At 46.9% G+C, this 27,658-nt stretch overlaps 1 protein-coding gene across 3 annotated transcripts in view; it reads right to left on the minus strand.

Moving 5' to 3' along the window:
• The window catches only part of RGS9 (regulator of G protein signaling 9), a 61,868-nt gene that overhangs the window by 18,065 nt on the left and 16,145 nt on the right, over nucleotides 1-27,658 (minus strand). For all 3 annotated transcript variants that reach the window (XM_030534575.1, XM_030534576.1, XM_030534577.1), the window contains exons 3-14: nucleotides 24,732-24,782; nucleotides 24,459-24,565; nucleotides 23,583-23,634; nucleotides 22,428-22,486; nucleotides 21,095-21,171; nucleotides 18,723-18,804; nucleotides 17,440-17,502; nucleotides 6,620-6,649; nucleotides 5,885-5,946; nucleotides 1,974-2,087; nucleotides 970-1,085; nucleotides 343-430 (exon numbers count right to left, since the gene is read on the minus strand). In XM_030534575.1, coding sequence (XP_030390435.1) covers nucleotides 343-430; nucleotides 970-1,085; nucleotides 1,974-2,087; nucleotides 5,885-5,946; nucleotides 6,620-6,649; nucleotides 17,440-17,502; nucleotides 18,723-18,804; nucleotides 21,095-21,171; nucleotides 22,428-22,486; nucleotides 23,583-23,634; nucleotides 24,459-24,565; nucleotides 24,732-24,782 — 901 coding nt within the window. The remainder of the gene's footprint in view (nucleotides 1-342; nucleotides 431-969; nucleotides 1,086-1,973; nucleotides 2,088-5,884; nucleotides 5,947-6,619; nucleotides 6,650-17,439; nucleotides 17,503-18,722; nucleotides 18,805-21,094; nucleotides 21,172-22,427; nucleotides 22,487-23,582; nucleotides 23,635-24,458; nucleotides 24,566-24,731; nucleotides 24,783-27,658) is intronic.

Raw genomic sequence — 27,658 nt, forward strand, 5'->3', positions numbered from 1 at the left:
CCGACTGGATAGAGGAAGCTGAGCATCACAGAATAAGATTGAGGCAGAACCCAGCGTTTTTGTCTCCCAGCAGGACTAACCCTCTCCTTTGTATGAATTATTGGGTGCATAGAGGAGGGGGAAAGTTGCTTTATAATAAAACAATGTTTGTTTTCTTTATCGAAAGGGGCTTCCTTCCTACAGCAGGACTATCCCACATGCGAGCTTCATGCCAGCTCCCAAAGGAAATCCTGGCAGATACTCAGCAATACACTTTTCCTAGAGGAGAGCAACACAAGACAAGGATGGGGATGGCATCACATCAGGAAGATGGACTGAAAACCAAGGCATCCTAACACTTACTTGTAAATTTCTTCGGCTTTTTCTTTGACCTTGGATTGGTCTCCATACTTCAGGTCCTCACAGGCTTCCCAGAATCCCAGGTTCTCTCCTGAATAATGAGGGATCAGTGACAAGGATGGGAGAGGGACAAAGAAAATGATGGCTGAGTGAAATAAAAACCCTCAATTGAATTCACTTGATTCAATATTTGCTGGCCATGCACCTGAAACTCTCCTATTATGACAGTCACCCTGAGGCCTTCTGTTTGGTGTAGGCTTTTTGATGGCTCTCTGCACACGGATGAATTTCACCCTAAGTTCATATAAAATTGACATGTGCAATTTCTTATTAGCATCAGTTGATTTCTTGGTGCTCTGTCAACAAACCAGCTCACTTTGCAGAGTGAGTTCTTTGCCGCTGCATTTTATGTCCTCTGCCACTAGATGGTATTGCATGCACTGACTCCACAGCCTGTCTCCCCAGCCTTCAACGTCACTTCTTAAGACTTCTCATTTTTGTCTCAGATCGCTGCCCCTATTATAAGGTAATGGCTTTTTAAAAATACCCCGTCAGCTGCCACGGTGTGTGGTAAATATGATGTAGCGATGCTGAGAGGGTGATGGGAGAGGGACAGGAACACAGACCCACCACTGAATTCTTTCTTCAGGAACAGCTGGAAGTTCTGCCGGCCTTTCGGGTCCCTCATCAGCTCGTTAAAATTAAAGGCCCATCGCTCCACGCGCATCCTGGTAGGGATTTCCACTCTGCAAAGGTTTGAGCACAAACACCACCATTTCCCTCTAGAGTCAGTTCACTGCAGGATTGGGCATATTAATTAAAAACAGAACGCCCTTCGCTGCAGTGCCAAGCGATTTCCCAGCGCTGTCTGCTTTCTGGTCTGCTGTAATGAACTCCTGAGGTCAGCCCACTAGGTAAGTGGCAATTAAACAACCTTCTGCACAGTGGGGTCAGGAATGACAGTCAGAGGGTACAATTCTGCTCTAATTTACACCAGTTCTGTACTGGTTCCACACCATTGGCTTGCTACTGCTGATTTACATTGGCATGAGGTTAGAATCCAACACAAAATATCATTGCAGCCCGCCAGCAACACAACCCAGCGGTGTACTCAGTCTAACTGACCAGTTCATGTGTGCACTTGCAATGGAATAGATCCGTCAGGGGACGGACTGTATGGGGCTGATGCTTCAGTCCTTAGGCAGGGAAATCTCCTGGCGAAGTTTTGCCTGCCCAGGATCTCAGGACTGGAGTCCACACCTATAACTTAGCTAAGGCTGCTCCCTTGCTCATAATTGGCCACATTCTGCTCTTGGGTGAATGGGAGCCCCTTACACGCATCCAAGAGCGGAATTAGGCCCAGAGGCATGGTATGAATTTATGAACATCCATGCCATTAAGGAAGACTACACTTAAAGAGAAGGCAGATGATATTGCAAGTACAGACATCAACACTGCCCAGGGACCACTGACCTTTCCACTGTCAAGCTACCTCACATGCGAAGAATAGGAAAGCATCCCCACTTATCACAGGAGAGTGGATATCATGAGTAGGTCAATGCTTCTTTTTTTTTCAATATCCCGCAACGTAAAGGCTTTGTAAGCCACAAGCTGGTGGGAGAGTAAATACATACAGCTTTGCATTGAGCTCCCAGAACTCAGAGTCATCAGTTATCCAGGGATTGCTGGGGAGGCATCCAGACATGATAGGATCATTGGAGAGGAACTGTTCACTGTACTTCACAAGCCTGAAAATAATTCAGATGAAACCAAGATGATCAGCTGCAGGCAGCACTTCAACCAACATATTTATAAATTATTACACAGGGCTTGGACCTCTTCCTAAATGCATGTATAATGGGGCCTGGATCCTGAATGGGACTTCTGGGTACTAATACAATGCGAATAATAATTAATAAGAACAATGAATCTCTTCCCATCCAGCCACAACACACCACAAAAACATGCACCAAAGGCAGGCCTGTATGTTGTCTTTCAAAAGTGGCCAGCAATCTTGGGGGGGTCCCAGTGTTTGGGAGCTGAACTTAAGACGCACCCGAGGTCACACAGTGACTTCAGAAGCAGAGCGAGGAACAGAACCCAGGAATCAGGAGCTCAGATTCCCTCACAGTATGGTTGCCGCTTTGATATGAGAGGAAGGGAGCAGACAGAAAGGAAAACGGATGTTACAGGAACCTGAACTGGGATCCAGACAACCTGACTGATGGACTTCGAGGACAACTTCAAGAAGGACCTTGAGCAGTTGCCTTACAAAAATGGTATCTTTTTAATTTTGCTTCAATGGGTTCCCTCCCAGGGGCTGTTCTGTCCTACGCAGTGAACCCTGGGTAGATGGGACATGGCTGAGCATGCCCCAGCTGGCTATCGTGTTCCTCTCCACTGTATAGCTCATTACTCTGCAAAGCACTTTGAGCTGCTTTATGTATGAAGCCAAAGTCTCTTCTGTTCTAGTAGGAACAAAGCAGAGAAATATTTAATGTCCCACCTCCAGTTCAGGGGCCAGCTAGACTTGTAATTACAACCAATTTCATTAACACACTGTGAATGTTTTTTTTTCCCCTTCTTCACTTTTGAAAAATTCATCAGGTTTCTATGTTTAAAATTCATCCCAGGCTACGCTGCTCTCACGTGTTCAAAGCCAGGTGCGTGCTGCCCACAGCAGTGATGCTAACAGATACCTTGGCACAGATCCTATAACTATACAAGGCTGTTGCACAAAGCATATTGTGGGTTTGACACCAGCACACTTGATACTATCTTCTCAGTGGAAATGCCAAGGCATTCTGCGCTCGCATCTTTCAGTCCAAGCCATATATTCTAATCGAGCTGCAAATCTGAACCCATCAGCTCAGGAGACAGTGCATTTCCAGCTCCTCCAGAATCAATAATGCACTGTAATGCGTGCATACTGTCTGGAGACTGATCCTGCCCTAACCAATAAGGATTAGAGTCAGGCTCAATCTCTGAGATTGGCTCAAGGTCCACATTTCCTCAAAGCTGAAGGAAGCTTGGCTCTAGGGACTGGTTTTGACCCAGTATAGAGATAGGGCTAGTCACTCTTGCGTGAAGAGTTTCATCAGCAAATGTTAGCTAATTAAGCATCACAGCACCTCATGGAGGTAGGCAAGTTCACAGACTGGGAAACTGAGGCACAGAATGATGCATGTGACCTGCCCAAGGCCACAGAGGGGAGACAGAAGCAGAGGCAAGCGCACAACAAGAACTCCTGACTCCTTTCCCCTGTTATAACCACTGGCCCTCCCAGGCCTTCCTCAAGAATGTGACCATTTCACACCCACCTGGGGGAATCCACTCCCAGGTAACATGGCTCAGTACCAGGTGGATTGCAGGGTGGGAAGGGGAGGGGAGGAATCCTCTCCAGAGGGCATGGAGCAGCCGCATAGCCAATGCATGGAGATTGCTTCAGCCCAGTGATAGGAACGGTGGCTTCCACGTGTGAAGGTCATGGGGCTTGGGCTCTGAGACCATGCTTTCCTTCCCTGTCTTCCTCCATAGCCACGCACTGCTGGGTAAGAGGTGCATAGCCTCCCATATCCTCAGGGATGCACCAGTCCCACAGCCTGAGTGCTCTCCACACCTCCAGGAGAAGGCAGGACTTGTCTGTGTGCAATTCCAAATACCATCCCACTATGACACATCACCGTCCCCTTGCACTTTCGGTTGTTTGATTCTCTGGTCTGTGTTAGGCAGTGGGTCAGACTAGATGATCAAAAATGGCCACGTCTCTCCTTAAAATGGATGAATCTCCCAGGCCCGTAACTGCCCCTGTCCCAGCATTGCCAATCCCAAGCACTCAAAATTACTGAGTGACGAGCCCCTACCGCACATCATGAGATTGGTTTAAACTCATGAATATTTAAATATCCTGTAATACATTTTGGGGGAAAAGGATTTTGAGCCTCTAGAGGTCACATTCTCAGGTTTCCTCCATAGTGAGGGACAGAAACTTGGGGGGGGGTGTTAAATGAAAACAGAGATAGTCTGATGTCATCACATGATTCCAAGAGCTGGAGCTTTAAGACAAAACACCAAATTTCACAAGACTTGCAGTAAAATCTCAAGAGAGGGAGGCATTATATGCAAAACAGCTGGCGGGGCTTGATGTGCCTGGACTGGACTCCAACATAACTGTCCAGCACATGCAAACCTCTGCAAGAAAATAAGTGACCTATGTCTGAGGTTGGGCATCATCATCTCCATAGCAAATGCCAAAGGGATGTGACCTCTTTGTCAATCAAGCATTACCCACATCAAATCTAGCTAGTCCTTATGACGGTCTGGCTGGCTGGTCAGTCAGAGTCTATCATTGGCGATCTTATGCCATCTAAACTTCCAGCACTCGGGTCACGTAGCAGCAGTGCTTGGTAAACGTGCTTTGTAATTCGCTGGTCTCCCATCCCAAGAGCCTCTCTGTTCTGAGAGCATGGCAGGTAATTGGCATGATCAGGGATCCGTTTGGGAAAGACCCCAATGGGGATTGAGGACAGTCCATCACTCGGCCTACCGTGAGAAGCAGCTTTCAGCCCCCAATTTTAACAGCGTGGGACAACCAGGATCTGTTTACTCTGTCCACGGCGCCGAGCCAAAAGACTTGGGCTCTGGGGGCTCATGCTACCACGCTGAAAAAAGCTGTGTAGACCTCATGGCTCAAGCTGCAAAGCCCATTCCCCTCCTTAGGCTTCAAAGCCCGAGCTCCAGCCTCAGCCTCTAAGCGCTGTCCACACAACTATTTAGAGAGCGGCAGTAGGAGCCCCGCAACCCCCAGTCTGTGGGCCTGGGCTGGGAGGCTTGGGCAGTGCAGACGCGCCCCCAAGTGACTTCATTCACCGCATTCTGCGGAACACCCACATCGGGAACTAGAACGCTGACACCCAGCTGATGGTGAAAAGTCGCTGTTGCACTCTGATACTGTACAGCTGGATTTCACCACCAGACACATTATCTGTCTAACATACTGGTAATTCTGGTGCTTTCCACTGCAGAAACCAGAGAGTTTTCTTTATTGATGGGACTTTGTTCCACTCTGTTTTCCCAAATAATCCTTTCCTTTTAACCCAGAACCTGAGTTACCTTCACGGCCCTTCAGCCTCACTAGTCATGATACTGACTTCCTGTCAAAACGATGGTGGTGGTAGCGATGAATATGATAGGGTACCTATTCTCAGTCCCTGCTTAGTCAAAGTTCCCATTGGTTATAACTGGAATCTTAACGAAAGACCTGACCCTGTTCCCATTTCAGTTTATGGCTAAGCTCCCATTGCAGAACTGAGCCTTCATGCCAGGATTGGGACTCAGAGCGTTCTCTGCTTTATGAATGACCGTGGTTTTACCACCAGTTTCCAATCCAGTTATTACACAGCCTTGAGACACCGTGTCTAAAGAACACTATGTGAGGCCATGCAATTAACAGGCCTAGTGAGTCACCAGCTGTTAGAGTAAATAGGTTAATCATCTCATTAACGGAAGAGAATTTAAGAATGGGCATAAGGGAATCAGAACTTACCCTCCAAGGGAGACAGAAGACTTCACTGTGGACTTCATGATGACTTGCTGATAGTACATGATCTAAAAGGCACAGATATGTTTTGTAGTTAACAGAACTGCAGTCATCTAGGTGAAAGCTCGTTATCATCTACTTCATCCCTTCTGCAAGATAGTAGGACAATTACAACAGTTTCTGCATCATCTCTAACAAGAGGGTGTCCACGGAGTCCCAGAGTCACTGGATTATTTTATCGCCACAGTTATTTTCATTAGGGTTTTTCAAATGTCTCGAGAATGTTCTATATGTGCAAGTAATTAGCTGGAGTTCCCCAGGCACTATAATAATGGAATAATAGCTACAATGGCACTTCTGTCTGCACAATGAGTCTGATTACCTACAGATGCTCTAGAGGATTTAGGTGTGCGATTATCATTGCTACTTGGCTGTCTCTATGCTAGCAACTTTGGGGATATTTCCTATCACGGTTCTACCACTGATACAGCTCCATCAGCATTCTGCAATGGTGGGAGTGCTTTTACACGCTGAGAGCTTTCCCGCCACTGCTCACAATGATGTCAGTGCAATGCCGGAACACTTCCTGAAAATGCATTAGACTGAAAGCTTTTGGAGGCAGGAACAATGTTGATCTGTGTGTATGAGAAGCACCTATCTTAGGGCACTAATGCAGCACAAATTCCAACAATAATAATAGACAAACACCTAATATTTGCAAAGAAGTGAAGGTCTAATTACCTCTCTTCTATAAACATCAATGGTTTTTTTCTGTAAAACAACGAAGCAAAAGCATTAAAGTTGGGTGGGTACTCAAAACTATTCTTTAAAAGAAGAAAATGCAGTTACAGGATTCCCTGTTGGGCACCTTTCTCCCATTTAACCCTCATTACAATTGAAAACAAATACAGACTAGCATCCAAGCAGCTCATCTAATCAGGGTATTATCAATTCTTATTTAGTCTGCAGAAAAGAAGAGTGAGGGGGGATTTGATAGCAGCCTTCAACTACCTGAAGGGGGGTTCCAAAGAGGATGGATCTCGACTGTTCTCAGTGGGGGCAGATGACAGAACAAGGAGCAATGGTCTTAAGTTGTAGTGGGGGAGGTCTAGGTTGGATATTAGGAAACACTGTTTCACTAAGAGGTGGTGAAGCACTGGAATGGGTTACCTGGGCAGGTGGTAGAATCTCCATCCTTAGAGCTTTTTAAGGTCAAGCTTGACAAAGCCCTGGCTGGGATGATTTAGTTGGGGATTGGTCCTGTTTTGAGCAGGGGTTGGACTAGATGACCTCCTGAGGTCCCTTCCAACACTAATCTTTTATGATTCTATGATTCTAATGCTAAGTGCATCTACAGACCACATGTGGTTCCATTAGATGTATGTATTGTGTAGTGCCCCCTACGCCATCACAGCCTATGTATATTCAATTACAGGGTTATTCTAATGGAGCTAAAATAGATTCATTTAGCAGACACAGATTAGATCATTCAATACTAGTTAAAGGAGACAGGAACCAACACATTGCAAAATACAAACATAACAATTAAAAAGCCTCAGAAACAATATCTGCAGTGGAAAGGTGGTTAAATTGTGATTTGAATAGCTCACACTATGTTATATGTCATCCACAACTGAACGAGCAACTCAAGGCAAGAAATTAACTGCTGGGTGTTTATTCACGCAGCTTCCTTTGAAGTGCAGCACAGTTATTTTGTCTTGAATAAACCAGAGGAGAGAGAAGGAAAGGCAGGTAAAGTCAGGGATCTTCCAGGCAAGCCTCTAAAACCTTGCGTAGGCTTTTTAGCCCTGAGTCTCCCATTAAAGTCATGCAGCTAATCTACCATGCGTGATCTTGGGAGCTGCAGCCCAGAACTATCCCATCTAATTAACGCTGTGGGAGAATCAATGCCATGGATTGCTTTGTGGGAGGAGAGCACTTGCGAAAAGTGCTGGCTTGGCAGCCCTAGAGCCCCAAGTCCTTTGTCCACTGAGCTAGTACAGGATGGACAACAAGACCAGCACAAGTCCCCCTCTCTCCCCCAGTCTCGCCAGTGAACCTCAGCCTTGACCTTGGCAGCTGCATCTGTACTGAGGCAAAACTCCCACTGTACTTCACAGGAGTTTTGCCTGGAAAAGGGCTAAAGGATTGGGCCCTTAATTTAAAGATTTGGCAGCAATTTTGATGGGCTGTAGTAATACGATTTGGAAAGTTAAATTTGCAGGCATGAGGATTAGATGCTTCTCTTTTAAACAAAAGCTTAGATTATTCACAATCTGTACACGCCGTGTGGGTCACAGAAATATGTCCAGCACATCAGATCCAATCCAGGGGCCAGGTGCTGGACACCTCTGACCCACCCCCAAAAAAATTCGTTCCTTCTGCTTTCTCCTGACTGCTGCATACTCCCCTTAGACCACCAGTGCCATGTTTGCTTGCTATGATCAGAGAGCTACCATTCTCCAGCTGCACACAAGCACCCTTTTACACATATGGAGGGAGAAAATGTGCACAACCAGCTGTTTCTGACAGTATATACTCAGTCATGAGCTGCCAAAATATTAACAACCGGTTCCCTCCTCCTCACCCCATGAGGTCATACCCCCCCCACCCCCCAGGGACTCCTGCCCCATTCAACCCCCCACATTCCTTGACAGCCCCCCCAGAACCCCTGCCCCATCCATCCCCCTTCCCTGTCCCCTGACTGCCCCCTGCCGCCCCATCCAACCCCTCCTCTCATTCCTGATGGCCCTCCCTGGAACCCCTGCCCTTGCCTGCCCCCCATCGCCCCATCCAACCCCTGCTCCTTCCTGACTGCTGCCCCCAGGACCCTTGTCCCATTCAATCCCCCTGTTCCCTGTCCTCTGACCACCCTGACACTAATCCACACCCCCAACACCCCCTCCCTTCTCCCTGCCCCCTTACCGCGCTGCCTGGAGGTTGATGCCGGGCTGTGCCGCACGGCCGGGGTTGGGACCGGAGCTGGGGCGCTTGGCCGGGGCCGGAGTCGGGGCGCTCAGCTGGCTGGGACCGGGGTCGGGCCAGAAGCTGTGCCTCCCGGCTGACCAGGCCCAGGGGCCGGGCTGGAGCCATGCCACCTGGCTGGCCAAGGTCGGGACCAGGCCAGAGCTGTGCCGCCTGGCCAGCCGAGGTCAGGACCAGGCCGGAGCCGCACCGCCGGCTGGCCAAGGTCGGGGTCGGGGGCCAGGCTGGAGCCATGCGGCGCCTGGAGCCCTACTTGCACCCCTGCCCCAGCTCACCTGCAGGAAGCTGCTGCTTCCTTCTCAGCCCTCCCAGGCTTCCTGCGCGAACAGCTGATTCGTGGGAAGCCGGGGGAGCGTTCAGAAAAGGAGGCAGAGGCGGAGTGAGGTGAACTGGGGCCGAGGGAAGGGCAGGGAGCTGCTGGGGCTTTTGTTAAATTTAAAAGCCTTTTCAAACCAGTTGTCTCTCGTGGGACAACCGGTTCTAAAAGGGCTTCTAAATTTAACAACCGGTTCCAGCAAACTGGTGGGAACTGGCTCCAGCTCACCACTGGATATACTCCCCACCTCAGTGACAAGAGCGGGATATGCAGCAGAGCATCCAGCATGCACCATGCTAACACAAATCCAGCCTGTGTGACGCTAACACAAACCTATCCTGTGTGGTGCTAACATAGATCTAACCTACATGACATAAGAAGGAGAAGGTCTTTTTCAGAGACATCCATTAGAAATATCCTGAATAGATCTGACCTACTGCAGTGAAAGTGACTTCAGCTGAAACAAACAAGCTAACAGGAAAAGCAAAAACAATTTCTGCACCATTGAGAGTGATTCCCCACTAGACACATGCAGGACCTGATGTGAATGAGAGTAAGGCTTACACAAGGGGAAAATGCAACCCCTCGGAGTACAATAACATCTTTACACACACGGGATCCAATGGTCTTAATCTGCATTTGGAGGACTTTGCATTTGATGGAGGACAGAACTGCCTTGCTTAGATGGAAGGGACTGATAAGTAGCACGTGCTAGTGAAAGACAGGGAAGGAGAGAGCTTATTAAAAACAGGGACATCGCTCCTGTTGTCTGTGTACAGGCAAAACTCCTGTGGGTGGCCGCAGCATGCAAGGAATCAGGCTCGGAAAGTAAAACTCCAGTGGTATCACCTGATTAGTATTGGAATACTTGAAGACAATGGGAGTTCTGCTTGAGCCTCGGCTGCGAGCTCATTATTTGCAACAAGCCTGTTATTCTGCACACAGTTAAATTGTTAGTTGAAATCTGCACCCACTGTGTCTGTCATATTGGGCCGGATTCTGGGCCCGGTGATGTCAATGGGAAAACTCTCGTTTTTTTCAATGTGGCATCAGGTTCATTGTAAGTACTGTGAGAGCTGATAGGATACTACATGCGGGGGCTAAAGATCAGCCTGGGTTTGCATCCGTTTCCTGTTCTGAGTTGATGCCGCTGGCTAAATAGCACCTATTAAAGCCACATAAAGATTCCTCACATTTCTACATGTGTCGTCTTTATTTCAGATCCAATTGCTGTAGCCATGGAGGGCAGAAAATCATCTGCTTCTACCCATTCCCATAGGAAAGGCTGAAACCCACTGCACTTCTATTACCTTAGAAAGCATCTTCTTTGCAGAGCTACAGTTCTATTCCAACGAAGCTATTTCATATATAATGGGAGTTCACTATCTTCCTGAGGAGCACTGAGACATAATCAGAACCCTTGGGATTTACCAAGTGCTGGCTAAACTGTCCCACTTGCTGAGGCCTGAGGCTGGCTGCTGTGGTTAATTTAGGAAACATCAGTGGGTTGACTCCATTAGATCAGAAAGAAAAATCTTCTAAATTAAATAAAAGGCCCCCTCACCATGGGCAGCAGGTATCATAGGCAGGAGTAGGCTCTGCCTCCCCAAACGGCCTAGCATTGCCCCGCCTACGGTCTGCCCCAGGCCAGGCCCTGTTCTGCAGTTCCCAGTGCTCTGCCCTACTGGGCCCAGGCTGCCTGGGGCTGGCTGCTGGCCTGCCTTCCGCAAGGATTCAGGGTGACAGGTGGTGGGGCCACGCTGCTCGGAGCATCGGGGCTAGGGGCGCTGTGGCCGTGCCACTCTGTCACCTGGAGCACCAGGGCTGGGAATAGCCTGGCTGGCTCCAGAGCATCAGCACTGGGGGCGCTGCCACCCAGCACACTGGGGCTGGCCATGCCACTCGGCTGCCCAGAGCACAGAGCACTGCTGCCTGGCACTCCGGGCCTGCCGCCCGGGGCTGGGGCTGGGGGCCGTGGGGTGGGTGCTTTGGGTTCTTGCGGGGGGAAGAGGGCAAAAGTGGAGGGGGAGGGCAGAAGGGGAGAGCAGAAGGGGAGGGGCCGGGGCAAGCCTCCTCCAATGGCCGCCTATGCCTCCCACTGGTCTTTATTATCCTGAATGGGTATTTCTGACAGACAAAGCGCAGCTGGATGAGGAGAAAGGAAAGGACGATGCTCAGCAGAATGGTTGTAGACGGCTTTCATGGAAGTTAAGATGCTCTAGTCTTCTACAGCGCAACAGATCAAGGGCCTCAGAGGCACGCAGGCAGCCATGCCACTCACAGGAGAAACAAATAACTGGTGGGAAAGAGAAAAGGGGGGGGGAAGAGAGTAAATAAAATGTTACCTAGGGCAATAAATCCATGAATGAAATTGACATTGTTGGTCTTCAGAAAAAAAATCGAAGCTCTTCTCCAATCTGTCTGTGTTGTAACACCACTAGCGTCCTCCCTAAGCACCTGGCAGTATTCACTTGGAAAGTAGTCCTGAGTGTTCAGTTCACATTTTGGGATGGAACCTCCCCTCCCTGAATGCCCATTGCCCTGACTTCAGTGAGAGCGTTGGGTGTGCCAGGGATGCGGGAGAGCCAGCCTCTGACAAGACAAACAGGTTTGTTTCTGAAGCAGGGGCAGTGACCTTACTTTGGAAAGGAAGGCCCTGCAGCAAGAGGTAATGGGTCACCGCAGTAAAGAGGTTGGCACAGTGAGCCCTCTAGGATCTCCTCCATTCCCAATTTGAGGGTCACAAGCAGGTGTCAGGGGTCGTGGCCCCTCCCCTTCCACATTGCTATACTGGAGGGTGGTCCCAGCTAGATAGGAGGAGGCAGGGCCCAAACTAGATGGGTGGCAGTGCCAGGGGCATCACATGGCATGGTAGCTGAGCGCACTGAATCTGGGATGAATTGAAAGGTGGGCACAGTATGGAACACATGATTCCCCATCTCCTCCCAAAAGCTGGTGGGAGTTTTACTGGGGTGTGCAGGACAATGCCCCCTGTGCCTGGCTCTAGACTGCTGTATTCGCCCCTTGCTTTCCCGAGTACTAAATTCACACAACCCTACACACGGGGATGGGGGCTGTGATTAAACATATCGATTCTGAAACAGCAGCTGGACCCTCCCAAAAGCATGAAACCATTAGGAAGTAACTTCCTTCTTGGTCACTTGGCTTTCTCCTGAAGTGGGGCCCCAAACATATCCCCCAAATCCACAATCTCTCCCCCCAGCTTTGTGGAAGTGAATTGCTATTCTCAGTCCAGTGCCCAGCAGACAAGCCTCCCTCCACGTCATCAGTCAACAGCGTAATTAGTCCCCTGGTTCGGAGTTTCAGGAGAAAGCTGAGGACTGGATAGGCCATTGAGAATGGTCTCCCCTCTCACCACTAGAAGTAACAGTAGGACATTGCTGGAGCAGGCAGGGGAAATGTGCACTGCCAGGATATGTGCTGCACCTGTCACGTGGGTAGGGAGAGGGCGTCAGCCTCCAGAGCTGTCAATCTGGCAGTGTTTTATAGTGCTTAACTCCACACTAAGCATTTTAAGACAACAAAAGAAGGAATCCCAGTGGCCTTGCCTCCACAGCTGCACTTAGCTCCCCTTAGCTTCCTCCCACAATATTTCCCACCCCAGCATCTCTACTTTCACTGCTTCTGTCTCTGCTAGAAACCCATCCCAGCAACTGTAAACGCTCTGTGCATCCTGGCTCTCCTCTGCCACTTACAGCTTGTCTCCACGGCGATTTAGTGCCCAGCAAGCCAGAGTGTGAATCTACTGTGCACTAGCTTGCCAGGCACTCACTGGGCACATGGATCCTGCTGCCACACTTTGAAAGTTTCCTCGTGTGCTCTGACATACTGCTCCTTGGAACTGGAGTATGACAAAGTGCACAAGGGAACTTTAAGTAAGTGGGCATAGGGTCCGCATGGCCAACAACTGTGCAGCAGCTAGTGCAGCATAGATTCACCCCCTGGCTTGCTGTGTGTGAATGCACCACAGAGGCAAGCCACTAGGTTGAATTCAGAGACCCACTAAACATACCACCACTTTTTCCCAACCCACTACGCATACAGGCCCCGTTCCAACTCAGAATCACCCTCCCGACCTGCCGTGCATCATCTCCGATAAAGAGATAAATCCTACGCTCACTCGGATTTATACAGGAATATCATTCAGCGGCCAAGGGCCATTTACCATTTTCCCTTAATGAGTGTAAAACGGATTAATTGAGTAATACCCATCAACCAGTGAATTATCACAATTATCCAGTGCAGAAGCTTAATGTCCCTCTAGGCTTAAATCAAAACGCCAATTAGTGAAAGGCTCCAGCCAGTCTCATCTGACCGTCACATGCTCCACAAAAGGTTCTGCGTTGTGAGGTTTATATGGGCATTCAAGAAGCACACACACAGCCCTGTCGCTTGAGACAAAGCTCCAAAGGCAGCATGCAGATATGCAGCAAGTGAAATGCAAGAAAAGCTGCTACTCAGATGCCGGAAAAGTTTTGTGTTTCAGCTGATTGTTCTGGTGCATTAGTTCCAATCAAACTTTGAAATGTAAAAATAGAAACAGGAAGCATCCTATCCACTTTGCATGGAGAAGATTAAACTTCCAGAGATAACCACCCGGAGGCGCAGCTTAGAGCCCTAAACTGCTAGAGCTGCTCAAAAGAGTTTCATCCACGTTGGATCGATGGAAAATACATTTTTAACTAAATGGAAATCTTCGCTCAAAAACTCCCATTCGCATCTAAAATGTTTAGATTTGTTTGTTTGTTGTTTGTTTGTTGAAAAACTGAGGCTGTTAAAAATTGAAATTGTTTGCTTTTTAGCAAAACCTCCCAAAATTGCAAAGCTATCCCTCCCCCAGACACCCACTGCTCTGCCTATCCACTTTTCTCTTTCCTGTTCCCTCTCTCCTTCTGCCCCTTTCTCTTGTTCCACTCCTCTCTTTTCACCCTCTTCCTTCTCTGAGCTGCTCTCAGTTACTTACAGCAACCTACCAAACCGTACTCGTTTTCATTCATTTCTGTATTTTCCTTCTGTAGATTTAGAATAAATAAGAAGAGCCCACAGACAGGCTCTGAGCCTCCTGTTGATGATGTAAAAGTTACAAAAACTGAAAAGCAATACAATGAGTTTAACCCATCCACGAACACAAGCAAACAATATACTGCCCCCAGACATCGGCTGTACTGCAATCCACCTGCCTCTCTCCAAAGGCCAGGGGAAATAAACAAGCACTGTCGGGTGCCCTGAAAGCCAGCAAATCTGGACCGGATGTGGGAGGCCTTTCCAGAGAAAGCGCTGCTGACTGCTCCCTCCCTATTATATCTGGGGGACTCTAACAGCAGGGCTTCCACTCACTCAGCAGCAGCAGTACAGCCCAGGGAGAGAAGGGTCCGATTCTGATATCCCACTGGTGTTAATCGGGAGTAACTCCACTCAACACAATGGTGTGACACTGGCATGAAGGAAAAAAGAGTGGAGAATCCAGCTCATAATGTGAACAGTGAGAGGCACAGCTCCCTTGCCTCTTGTGCTAGTGTTCATTATTGGTTGCTTGTGTCCATGACATTCTCTAGACCTGCAGCACGCTAAGAGCGAATTTTGGATTTCTTCGCAGTTGCCTGTTATTACTGCCCCTGGGGCTTATTTTCTGTCCCTAAACTAAAAAGAGTAAAATCTTTCCTGATAATGTGCGGATATTGCAGTACGGACCGTGGGAACACTGGGTTGGGGTTTCAATCATAGACTTATTGTATGCATGTGGGTTGGTGGAAAGGGCCCCCTGACAATTCAGAAGCCTAGAGTTCTCCTTTATCTACGGAGCAGGCACAGCAGGGGCAATAGGAGTATACTCTTCCCATCACCCTGCCAATATACTCCAGCTTTGAGCCAAGAAAGCTGAGAGGGTGTCAAAGTTCACATGGCCCATTCAGGGCCCAATCAAAGCCCATTGAAATCAATGGAAACTCTCGCATTGACTTCAGTGGGCTTTGCATCAGGCCTTCACTTCTTGGGCTCTCTGCTGAGATGCTAACAAGGCAGTCAACTGTGCTAGTGAATTGTTTCTTTTGTTGTGGGGACTTTCATCCAGTAGGAACTGAACTGAGAACCATTAACTCGTTTCACATAAGCCACTGAATAGCCATCAGATGGTTAATGACGTCTGAAAACATCTGCAAACCTAAAGATCTCTTTCCATGATGCCAGCTATAATATTGTGGGGGACAGTCTACCTTATTACTCTTTTCAATCTCTGTTTGGATCCTCCAACCCAGCAGCCACTCATGTTTTTATTTTCTTTTAAAAGGACATTTCAGTAGCTCCCACTTAGAGCAAAAAGAGAAAATACTAAACCCTAGCATTTTCCTCTGCGTTTCAGTTGCCATGGCAACAGAACCCACTTGCCCAAAGCAATGATCTGTGTCTGACAGCGGAGATGTTTAAGGGCCTTTATGAAAACGAAAAGTTTACTGGAGATAGGGTGAGCTTCGTCAAAACAACCATCACCTTTGATCAAAGAGAAATGCTCTGCCTTCGCTCACCAAGCACAGGCCAAAAGTGCTGTCAGCTGAGGCTCTAGGCATGTAAATATGGGACCACCTGAAATACTGTATATACTCGTTCATTAGCCTGTTTGTTTATAAGCCGACCTGCCAAAATAGATAAGTAAAAGTAGCAGAAACTGTATGACCCTTTCATAAGCTAGCCCTACATTTCAGGGGTTGGAAAACTTTGGCTCCTGGCCCATCAGGGTAAGCCGCTGGCGGGTTGGGGCATTTTGTTTACTTGGAGCATCTTCAGGCATCGAGCTCCCGCTGCGGTTCGCCATTCCCAGCCAATGGGAGCTGCGGGAAGTAGCACGCCCATTGGCTGGGAACAGCAAACTGCAGCCACAGGGAGCTGAGGGGCTCCATGCCTGCAGACGCTCCAGGTAAACAAAACACAATGTATTAGATATTCAATTAAATTAGTCCATAGAGTTTAAAATCAACAAATTTTGATGTAGACCCTTTTATAAGCTGACCCCTGCTCTCTGATGTGTCACCTTTTTAACCAAAAATATTCAGCTTAAGAACAAGTATAAACAGTAATTGACTCACAGTCTCCACTGTTCACCTTCAGCAGAGCCATGGGTGAAAGATAAGGATGGTTCTAGCTACCAAGGCATACACTTAGTCCTGTAGACTTTCCAGACTACAGTACCCCTTTCCAGAGTCTGATTTGTCTGGCATATCCCAACTTTCACCTCACTTAAAAACGACTTGCTTACAAAATCAGACATAAAAATACAAAAGTGGCACAGTGCACTGTTACTGAAAACTTGCTGACTTTCTCATTTTTACCATATCATTATAAAATAAATCAACTGAAATATAAATACTGTAGTTACGTTTCAGCGTCTAGTATACAGAGCTGTATAAACAAGACATTGTATGATTTTTTAGTTTGTACTGACTTCACTAGTGCTTTACATGTAGCCTGTTGTAAAACTAGACAAATATGTAGACGAGCTGATGTACTCCCCCAGGGGTACACATAGCCCTGTTTGAGAACCAATGCTATATAGACAAGTCTACACCAGGACTACATCATTCACATTCATTTACATTCTCAGATCAATAGCACTACTCTGTTTGATTTAACTAGTGCGGCAAGAAACCACTGAAAAACTGATAAGCAAAGTGAAGCTGCTAGATTCTATTCCTAGGGCCAAATTCTGCTCTCTCTCACATCGTACCAGCACAAATCCAGAGTAACTCCACTGCACTCAGCAGAAGTGAAAATCAAACGGGTTTGACTTCACAGTTCTGGTTCTGGTATAGTTCTACATGCCTATCAGTTGTTATTTGGCTCGATATGGCCCGTTCAGACTGTTGCCATGCAACACTGGAGATCCATCAGCGCCATTCACAAACAATGAGTAGGTCCACACTGCAGTCGGAGGTGTGACTGCAGCCAGTGAACGTATGCCCAAGGTACCTTTGATACAGCTAACTTGATTATTAATAGCAGTGAAGCTGCAGCAACATGGACTGGACAAGCCGGGTATGCACTTGGGCAACTAGTCTGTGCTGCCATTGTACTTTGAGCAACCTAGATCAAAGCTAGTTCAAATATGTCTACACATACTGCAGAGGTGCAGTCCACACCTCTGATTGCAGCACACAGATACAGCCTCTGAGTGTCATGTAGATCTACCTGCTGTCCATGTCCTCGTACAATCAGTAAGTTTGAAAGCAAGCAGCCTTACCTAGTTTACCTTATTTTCATTGGGATCGGTGACTCGGTCTAGTCCATAGTCGAGGACATCCTGCATGCCTGGCTGTTACAAATAAGAAACAACAATACATTTGTGTCTGCTTTTCCAAAACCATCTTAAGTCACGTGCAGAAATCTGCTGCTAATGAATAATTCCTCCAATTGGTGGAAAGAGGTAAAACACTGATTGATCTTTCCTGAGATGGCCATAGGGCTTGGCTGGGAGTGCATAGAAATATATATGGGACACCCCACAGACCAAGAGACATCTATAGAAGGGGTAATCAAGAAGCATCCAAGCAGAGGTAACATCAGGAGACAATCCAGGAGAGATTTAACAGGAGAGATCCAGAGACATCTAGCAATTGGAGATCAAGGGGCACGTATATAGGGAAAAACATGCTCAATCCAGCAATAATCTATATAGAGGAGACACACCTTGATATAGGCAATGAGAAGGGACAGGATGGTACCATTGGTATGTCTGCCTTGGGCACAAAGTGATTTTTGAGTAGTTACCTGAGCTCCGTCATAGTTAGATAATAGTCACTAATTAGATCTCAGTAGTGAGCTCTTCTGGGGAATATGGAGAAACAGACCAGGAAAAAAAGTACTTAGTCTAAGTCTAAATTAGAACCAAAAGAACCAAATTCAGCCCTGGTGGAGGCAAAGGGGTTGCATCGGGGATGAACTGGGGCCAAAGTATTTGAATGGTACAGAGTCTCCCACTAAGCGCTTTATCTGCAAGCAAAGGTCTAATTACCGGCTGACATTTGCCTCAGACTTGACGCATCCCTGTATGTTAACAGCTGGGTTCTCCACTGGCCACTTACTCAGTGTACATCAATAAACTGGCTCTTTGATTATGACTGGGATGAGGGAGTCTAGCTCCTGGGTACATGTCAGAGTCTGACAGCACGCTGGGACCAGCATGGCTTCACTCAGGAAACACCCTTGTGACATATGCCTCCAAAATAACAGCACCCTGAGGACGAGGACAGTTAGGATTCTCTGTTCGCAGCATGGATGATGTGGTGAGTAGTTCCTTACTTCCCCTCTAAGAGCAAGTCTCAGGGGTTTGGGAAGTTAGTAGGCAGAGTGGATTCAAGTCTCTTTTTTGCCTCTAAGTGCACCTCTGCATTTCTGGCAGCTGGCCAAGCACAACCTTGAAGCACAACCAAAGCTACCTTCTTAAAGGTGCAGGAAGTTGCTCCTAGCTGAGCTCTCTGGACCCTATACCTCCAATATAGACTTTACAGCTGTGGAGGACGGTATTCTACTCACAGGTGTTCGATGCACTAGCCAATAGGCTTTCTCCTGACAATCCAGCGCATACCTGTCTGCCTTTTTCCGTTCCTTTCCTGTCCTGCAAAGCAAAGAGTAAGTTTTAATCCCAACAGAGGAATATGTGGGTAATTTTCCTCTTTTGGTGACATTTTCTTGCATGTTAGCCCCAGTTCCTGCTGATGGGGACAGCACCGAAGGAATCTGCAATGTTTTCCTTTAAACTAGCAAGAGCGAGAACATGATGCTGTTCTGACCTTTCCTCAGCCTCCTACCTACAGGCTCACAAGGTTACATTCAGAAGGTTTGTGTGTGTGCTGCTTCTTCAGGCCACAACTAAACTCTGCCATTTCTTGACTGCATGTCGTGCTGTCCTAACTTACAACTGATGATTTGTTGAACCCCACTGATATCAATGCAGGGGACTAGCTTTTCAGTAATCAACCTCTTCCTGAGCTCAGCTGGGATTAGGTGTATTCTCTTCTGTTCGGCCTGACAACAATTTGTTAGAATTCCTCCCTTTTACCTGCACCCAATTCTGCCACCTCCTGTGTTTCTGTTCCCTGTAACATTTCAGGTGCATACAGTGTCTGCTGTTCACCGTGCGGGAGATAACTGTGATGTCTCTCACACCCATCTGATTGGGGAACGGCTGGGTTTGATGGGAACTACTGTCCACAGAAGTAGCATAGCGGACACCACACAGGCCTGGAAGCTAGGTAGTCTTAGGTCTAAACCTCTGACCTGGGGTGCTAGTTCCCAACGCATTCACTGCATAGCGATGAACAAGTCACTTCCCCTGTCACGGTTTCAGGTGCCCCAGGGGAAATTTCACAGAGATGTCGGGAGGATCAGTGTTGGCTTTAAAAACTATACTTTGCATCTCTTAGGCTATGTTCACACTGCAGTCATGGAGTGTGACTGCCCGAGCTAGCTTCCATCCAGGGCCAGCTCCAGCTTTTTTGCCACCCCAAGCAGAGAAGCCAAAAAAAAAAAGCCGCAACCGGTGGCACTTCGGCGGCAGCTCTACCACGCCGCTTCATTCTTCGGCAGCAATTCAGAGGCGGGTCCTTCACTCCAAGAGGGACCGACGGACCCGCCGCTGAATTGCCACCGAAGACCTGGACGTGCCGTCCCTTTCCATTGGCCGCCCCAAGCACTTGCTTCCTGTGCTGGTGCCTGGAGCTGGCCCTGCTTCCATCTAGCTAGCTCGGGTACTGGAGCAGTAATGTCATGATAGCATAGGTTTCAGCCTGGGCTCTCCAAGCCTGCCCGGAACCTGGGTAATTACCAGGGTGACTAGATCGCACTGAAGCCAACACTGCCCCAGAGCTCCACTGCTCCAGCACCCTAACTAGCAAGATTAAAGCAAGCTCGGGTATGTCTCCATGAGCTGCAATCACACGCCGGGACTGCATTGTCAACATCCCCTTAGCCTGAGTCTGATCTGCACCAAACAGTGTTAATTTGCAGCAACAAACGGGAATTGACGGCATGTTTCCAAGTGGCAATCTGATAGATTCTGTTCTGACTTTTGTAATGCAGAAATGCCCAGTGCTGGAGTACCAGGGAAACATATTATATGCAAGGGCCTAGATGCCTAAAAGTTGAGACAGGAATCCAGGGTTAAGCCCCTAAATAAAAGTGGTCTGATTCAAAGTTCAAAGGTGCTGAGCACATACAGCAGAGAAGACGGCATCACAGACCTCATGCTGGCTGTTGGCCAGGCCACTAAGATGGTGATTCAAAGAGAACCTTTTACAACTCCAAAGGGCCAAGGGCCTGATTCAGAAATTCCTACTCCCACAAAACTGGTATTGAAGTTGCTGGAAGCTTTGCCTGAGTAAGGTCTTTTGCGCGGCAGGATCAGGCCCCTCATTTTCAACAGAAGTTGTAACAGATGTAAGGGCAAAAACTTACTTTTGCATGTGCAATGAAGCATTTGCAAAGAGGTATTTGCACATGCGAGGAGGGTATATGCACACCCACACACATGCTCCTTTGCATATGTAAACCACACTGCAACTCCACATTGTGTGTAAGCAAATTTAGTTATGCTTGTGTGCAAGAGCAAATGCAGGTGCAATGGAAGAGTGTGAATTTGTGTAGGCCACTGCCCACTCCCTTGAAAACGTGGGTTAAAATTTCTCAGTTAAGTGTCAAACAAATAGCAGGTAATGTGTGGAGGAATACAGTTCATATGGAAACAGTTTTCACCTTCACATTCCCAAGGGACTGTTAATAAGCTGCTGTAAAACTGTGATTTAATTTTTTAATTGAACTCTATTATTTGATTGTGCATCAAGTCAACACCCCATAGTCCCTCATGCGCCCAAATAAAGAAGCAGGTAACAGAATTTGAGAGAGCTCACCTATACTGCTCTTTGGCCTGCATAATAACAAAATCCCATTTGTAGTTTATTTTTTTATTTAGCAAGTTGTAATGTTCCTGAAATTAAAAAATAAAAAACTCCATTAGTACAAAATTATGAACAATTTGACAGACTTGGCAATTTCCTGCAATATGCTTGGAAGACCAAGTTTATGTATTATTGCGGGCCAAGACTGTAAGCAACCTCTCTAGAGGAGAGAAGTAACAGATGTGAGACCATGGAGTTCAAAAGACTATACTGAAAATGTAGCAGACAAATATTGACTTCTGGGATAATCAGAGTGAAGCGTATTTCCTGGGGAATCCCAAGGAAGAAGTTAATGCGACTTCCCCAGCTCTGGTTATGCAAAAACCAGCCTTCTGAAGCTGTGCCCTGAAGAGAGGCCATTGTCTGCTAATTACCTGCTACAGAAGGCCAAGATCAAAGGTCCGAGTTCTATAAAAAAAAAGGCTGTACTGCGCAGACTTGGGGTCTCCTTTTGGGTGACGGATGGATGAATTTGTAACCACAGGGAAAACAGCTTTATGTTTTGAAGGACTAAACCCTACCAGAGCAAAAGACTGGAATCAGAGGGTGATCTCTGGTAAGCTTTCTAGCATGCATGTATTTTAAATTATTAAAGTATTTTAGTATGTTTTCTCTGTAATGCTTAAATGTGCTTGCTTAGAAGGAAATGGTGACTTATAGCTGCAGGCAATAAATGGCTCATCGCCCTCGGACAGGAAGCAAAACGCAGGCAATGGCCTTTCAGGCAGTCTGGCTGGCTGGGGATATCACAGTGTAGGGACCTATGCAGTCTTAAAATCCCCAGTCAGGAGAGAGGGAGATGTGGGTCTCTGCCCGAGAGAGGAGACAGCTGGGAGCCGGAAGCCTAAAGTGGTGGACCAAAGAGGTTGAATACAGGTGCGATTGCTCTGAAACTGTCATAACAATACCATTCAGTCGACAGCTTTTGGTTCTCAAGATGCAGAACATGATAAAAACACGCCCTCCTCCCTGAAATAAACAAGGGATAGTCTGGCAATTTGAGCTAGAAAAACTGGGTGGTTCTGAAATGAATTACTACGAACTACATTCGCTCTGAATACTTCATTCCAACATTTTGGAGAGGGTAACTGCCCTACTAAAATGATAATTTACTTTAAACACTGTCGTACATCTGCAGCTGTTTCACAAAACAGAGGTGCCACTGGGGCTTGATGCAACTGAAGTGGGGAGTGCACTGGCAGGTTTTTGTCACTTTCCACCCTTCAATATCGACAGCAGCTGGCTCAGAGCTGGCAGAGGGACAAACAATAGAACATCTTCCTACCTTTTCATACTCTTCCAAAACCCCTTTCCTCTTAATATTTTTCTTGGCTAGGTAGATTGCTGGGAGAAAAGCAAAAAGGTTCAGTTACTAGGCAGATCAATAAAGCTAGTCCCTGTAATTGGCACACTGGCCCTATGACAAGGAGTGGGCCATTGGCCATCGTGACATCTTTCCCAGACACAAGCTCCAATCTCACAGAAGCCCACTCAAGAAAGATGTCCTCAGGGGCTGCAGTCTGTCACGGATGCTCCACTTGTCGATACAGAAGTGCAAGAATGGCTATCCTACCTCACTCTCGAGCTTGATGTGGTTGATTATGCAGTTCTATGCCAACAAATTGTGCCTTCCTTATGGCCTGGGCCAAAGTACATTGGAGCCAATGGAAGGGTTTCAATTTGTCTTCAGTGGGCACTGGATCAAACCCTTAAAAAGGTTAGGAATTTTTTTTTTCCAATTTGGGGGCAATTTTTTTTGTTTTGTTCTAAAGCTTTTAAAATATTTTCTTTTAATGTTTAAAACCAAACTGGGTTATTTTCAGAAGGCGAGGCCTTTGGATTCCAGGACAAATACAGAAGGAACAAAAGTATCAGGTAAATAAAAGCTGGTGACCCAGGCGTCGGGAGCAACCCTGCAATGAACAAATCAGTGTACATAGGCACCAACTTTCCTTGGCGCCGGTGGGAGCTCACGCCTCCCCAACTCCGACCCCGTCTCTTCCCTGAGCGCACCGCATTCCTCCTCCTTCCCAGCACTTGCTGCACGAAACAGCTGTTTCACGGTCAAGCGCTGGGAGGGAAGGGGAGAGAAGCAGGACTCGGCGGCGCGCTCAGGGGAGGAGACGGAGGCGGTGAGCTGCGGGGCTGCCGGTGGGTGCTCTATACCCACCAATTTTTCCTCATGGGTGCTCCAGTCCCAGAGCACCCACGGAGTCGGTGCCTCTGTCAAGCGTGTACCCAAAAGCCCATGAGCAGCCCTATAATAATAAACCAAGATGCTCAGCCCAGTCTTCATAAGCAGCCCTACATAGCCAGAACAGCAGGACCTAGAGAAAACACTTCAGAGTATCATCATCATCCACCTGACTATATGGGAGTGTGCTGTACATCCTCACGCTCCATTCAGCTTTCACAGAATGGCTGTAATATTAAAACTTACCATAGTCAGTATCATCTGCTGCCCACTGCTGGGTGGGCCAGAAATATGGTGTCTGCAGAAAGAAGCCAAAAACAAGACCTGAGTTTTCATGTTGCCACCATCAGCTGCATCTGTCTCTTTAAAATCATTGTATTTGTTGGTATCATATCGGCTACATTGTATTTTTGTATAAACAGGAGGAGGGAGTCATCTGCTTTGCAAATATGCTACAAAAAGCATCTTATCATTTCCCATACTTCTACCATTTAAGGGAGTGAATCAACACACACACAAAATATCCATCTTCTTAGCTCAGCATAAGCAGTTAGGAGGATAAAAGACAAGGCTATTTTTGTTGTTGTTATTAAATCAGGCTTAATGGAGTGTCAATTACATATCCACTTCCTCTGCGTTAACAATCAGTTATTGTTAACAAGGTGAGACTTTCAAAACCATACAAGCTTTCAGAACATCCTAATGCATGCTTATGTCTTACTTTGCAGTATTCTCCTGGATACTGTCAAGATGTTGGAGCTTGGATTGGGGAACACGAAGGGAACCAGACAACTGGTATTTGAAAACTATATGATAGTTCCCTAATCTCTCATTGTATGTGGAGGCAAGTCCAACCATGAACCATTATCCTAATTGCTCATCACATCCTGTTTCTACAGTGTATTCTATTTGCCTATCATACTGTCTTCTGAAATTGTTCCAATGATTTCATTTGCTAGTGTGTAAGCTGCAAGGAAAATACATTCAGAAGGAACCACTGGCGTTTTGAAGCTACAAGGAAAAGTTATTTCATTAAACAGAAGCACAGAAGCCTCCATTTCTAAGCCAAGATGTAGCGTACATTATGTCCAGCCAGTGTTCTATGTCTAAGACATAACTTGCCTGAAATCTGTAGAGGCTGCTATCTGTTTTGAGGGTGAGGTTTTTCGGCTCCTGCAGAGGGTAGATGTATCCATACTTGACAATTAGATTCCCCAAATTTAGTGCCTCTAAAAAAAAAAAAAGAGACGTCAGATATATTGATGATACAAAGAGACGGCAGCAGAATTCAGAAACAACCCACTACCCTGGAGAGAAGAATGTAGGTTGCATCTAACAACGAATTATAGTTTCATGATTCAAAACTACAAAAACATTAGATGGTTACGCTCCTACCTTCCTCAGCGATTTTCAAATGCTGGATAATCCACTGCAGTATATCACCACCTGCAAGGCAAAGAAAATATCAGACACTATAAATCGGAAGTGGTGTGTAGCCCACAGAGTCCTGCACTACAGTCATCATCTCCAGTATGGAGATGGAGGCTGTGAAGACTGTAGGTCTTAGCACGCCAAGCCCTATCTTAAGCCAGGCAACTGGCACATATTAAAAATTAAGGCAACTGCACTGCATTCCCATTTATTCAAAGCAGGTGTGACCCACAGGCTTCTGGCTAATTGCCAGTCCAGCTCTTGGTTGGGTGGTAAATGTACAGTCAAACCCATGTACAGTCAAACCCCATTGGGACCGGTTCTGTTCAATATCTTCATCAACGATTTAGATGTTGGCATAGAAAGTACGCTTATTAAGTTTGCGGACGATACCAAACTGGGAGGGATTGCAACTGCTTTGGAGGACAGGGTCAAAATTCAAAATGATCTGGACAAATTGGAGAAATGGTCTGAGGTAAACACGATGAAGTTCAATAAAGATAAATGCAAAGTGCTCCACTAAGGAAGGAACAATCAGTTTCACACATACAGAATGGGAAGAGACTGTCTAGGAAGGAGTATGGCAGAAAGAGATCTAGGGGTCATAGTAGACCACAAGCTTAATATGAGTCAACAGTGTGATACTGTTGCAAAAAAAGCAAACGTGATTCTGGGATGCATTAACAGGTGTGTTGTAAACAAGACACAAGAAGTCATTCTTCCGCTTTACTCTGCGCTGGTCAGGCCTCAGCTGGAGTATTGTGTCCAGTTCTGGGCACCGCATTTCAAGAAAGATGTGAAGAAATTGGAGAGGGTCCAGAGAAGAGCAATCAGAATGATTAAAGGTCTTGAGAACATGACCTATGAAGGAAGGCTGAAGGAATTGGGTTTGTTTAGTTTGGAAAAGAGAAGACTGAGAGGGGACATGATAGCAGTTTTCAGGTATCTAAAAGGGTGTCATCAGGAGGAGGGAGAAAACTTGTTCACCTTAGCCTCCAATGATAGAACAAGAAGCAATGGGCTTAAACTGCAGCAAGGGAGATTTAGGTTGGACATTAGGAAAAAGTTTCTAACTGTCAGGGTAGTTAAATACTGGAATAGATTGCCTAGGGAAGTTGTGGAATCTCCATCTCTGGAGATATTTAAGAGTAGGTTAGATAAATGTCTATTAGGGATGGTCTAGACAATATTTGGTCCTGCCATGAGGGCAGGGGACTGGACTTGATGACCTCTCGAGGTCCCTTCCAGTCCTAGAGTCTATGAATCTATGAATCTATGCAGTAAAAAGGGATCCTGCAGACTACAGCAGGCCATTCTGTTATCACACTGTTCCTTGATGATGGTACTTGATCTGATGTTTTCCCCTTGTCAAACAGATCTCACCCACTGGTCTTCTCAGCATTTCCTGTGTCACCCAACTAACTTGGAAGGACTTCACAGCTAACTGGAGAGCAAAGCACGCTCTGAAATGATGTGAGCACAGCACCACTGGAAAGTAAATTTACCATGCTTGGGGCAGTGGGGGAGACTAGTGAAGATGAGCCCAACGACTGTATCTCCTCTGCCCTACGCTCCTACAGCCTCCACAGAGATGGAAACCCAGGAAGCCACCCAAGAGGGGCGGCTGCAAGTCAGGGGCACCAGAACAGAGGGGCCAGAGGGCCATGATCCCCCACTTTTAAACATCCCTAAGGACGAGTGATGGGGGCAAAGGTGGTGGGGTCTTAGGGAGAAAAGGCTGTGCAGGAACCGGGTCTCAGGGGAAGGGGCAGGGCAGGGAGAAAGGACAGAAAGTGTTGGGGCCACAGTTCAGGTGCCGATGCCCCCCCCCCGTTAGGAAGCTTCTGCCACCCCTGCTGCAAGTGGGGTAAGAGTCACCCCTCTGAAGAGATAAGAAGGCTTGCCTGCTTCTTCACAGGGTGGGTGTGGGTTGAATTTGGGGCAGAAGAGTTGGTCTCTGGTTCTAACAAAGCTCCCAGGCCTGGGTCAGGGCCTAGCAATCCAACTGCACCTTCAGCTGAAGTGTGCAATAAACTGTTTATTTTTTGTTGTGGAGTTGAATTGCCTGGGTGGTCATTTTCAGTTGAGTTTCAATTCACTGCTAGAGTAGCATGGGGCTTGCTGTTTGGGGAGGCCCTGCACAGGCCACGTTTGGGCTCAAGTGGGACTGGACAGAGGGGATGAATTTCAGCCTAACGTCTGCGAAGTGCTTTGAGATCCTGAGACAGAAGCACAATGGAAGGGCAAAGTATTACCACTACTTAGATTGTAAGGGGCAGGGGCTGGGGCGTCTCTTTTGGCGTCCTGTCCATAACTAGAGCTCCTAGGTGCTATGGCAACACAAATAACAAATCAGAGTAATTGCCCATTAGGTGAGGCACTCAGCCAGTCCCTGCACAGGGTATTTTTGAACATCTTTCAGCTGCTGCTATTGTGCCTTTAGATATCTTCAAAAGCCTCCATTTTAAAATTCATATTTCTGCTGGTTTTTAATGAATATCTCTCTGCAATAACCAAACAAAATCGTTTACAAAGACGAACAATTTTTAGCATTGCTAGTGAGACTCCACATCAAAACTCAACATAATTGGAAATGTGAAGTGGATGTGTTCTTTGTAAAGGTGAACTCATAGAGAACATTTTACTGCGAGCATGAAAAGGAAGGGAATGCTCATCCAGAATCACACAACTCAATTAGAATCCTTACTCGCAAATTAAATTGAAGCATAAAGAAACAATTCAGGTTTCAAAGGCTGGAAACGTATAACTCAGTGATATAAAAGCATTCATGAATCCAAGTTGAAAGGGGATTTATCGTTTGAATAGAAATACATTCAGTAGGCAGGAAGGTAGAAGGCTTGGGGAACTGGTAATGGGGAACAGAGTAGAGC

This window comes from Gopherus evgoodei, chromosome 15 (genome assembly GCF_007399415.2).
Source record: "Gopherus evgoodei ecotype Sinaloan lineage chromosome 15, rGopEvg1_v1.p, whole genome shotgun sequence".
Lineage (NCBI taxonomy): Eukaryota > Metazoa > Chordata > Testudines > Testudinidae > Gopherus > Gopherus evgoodei.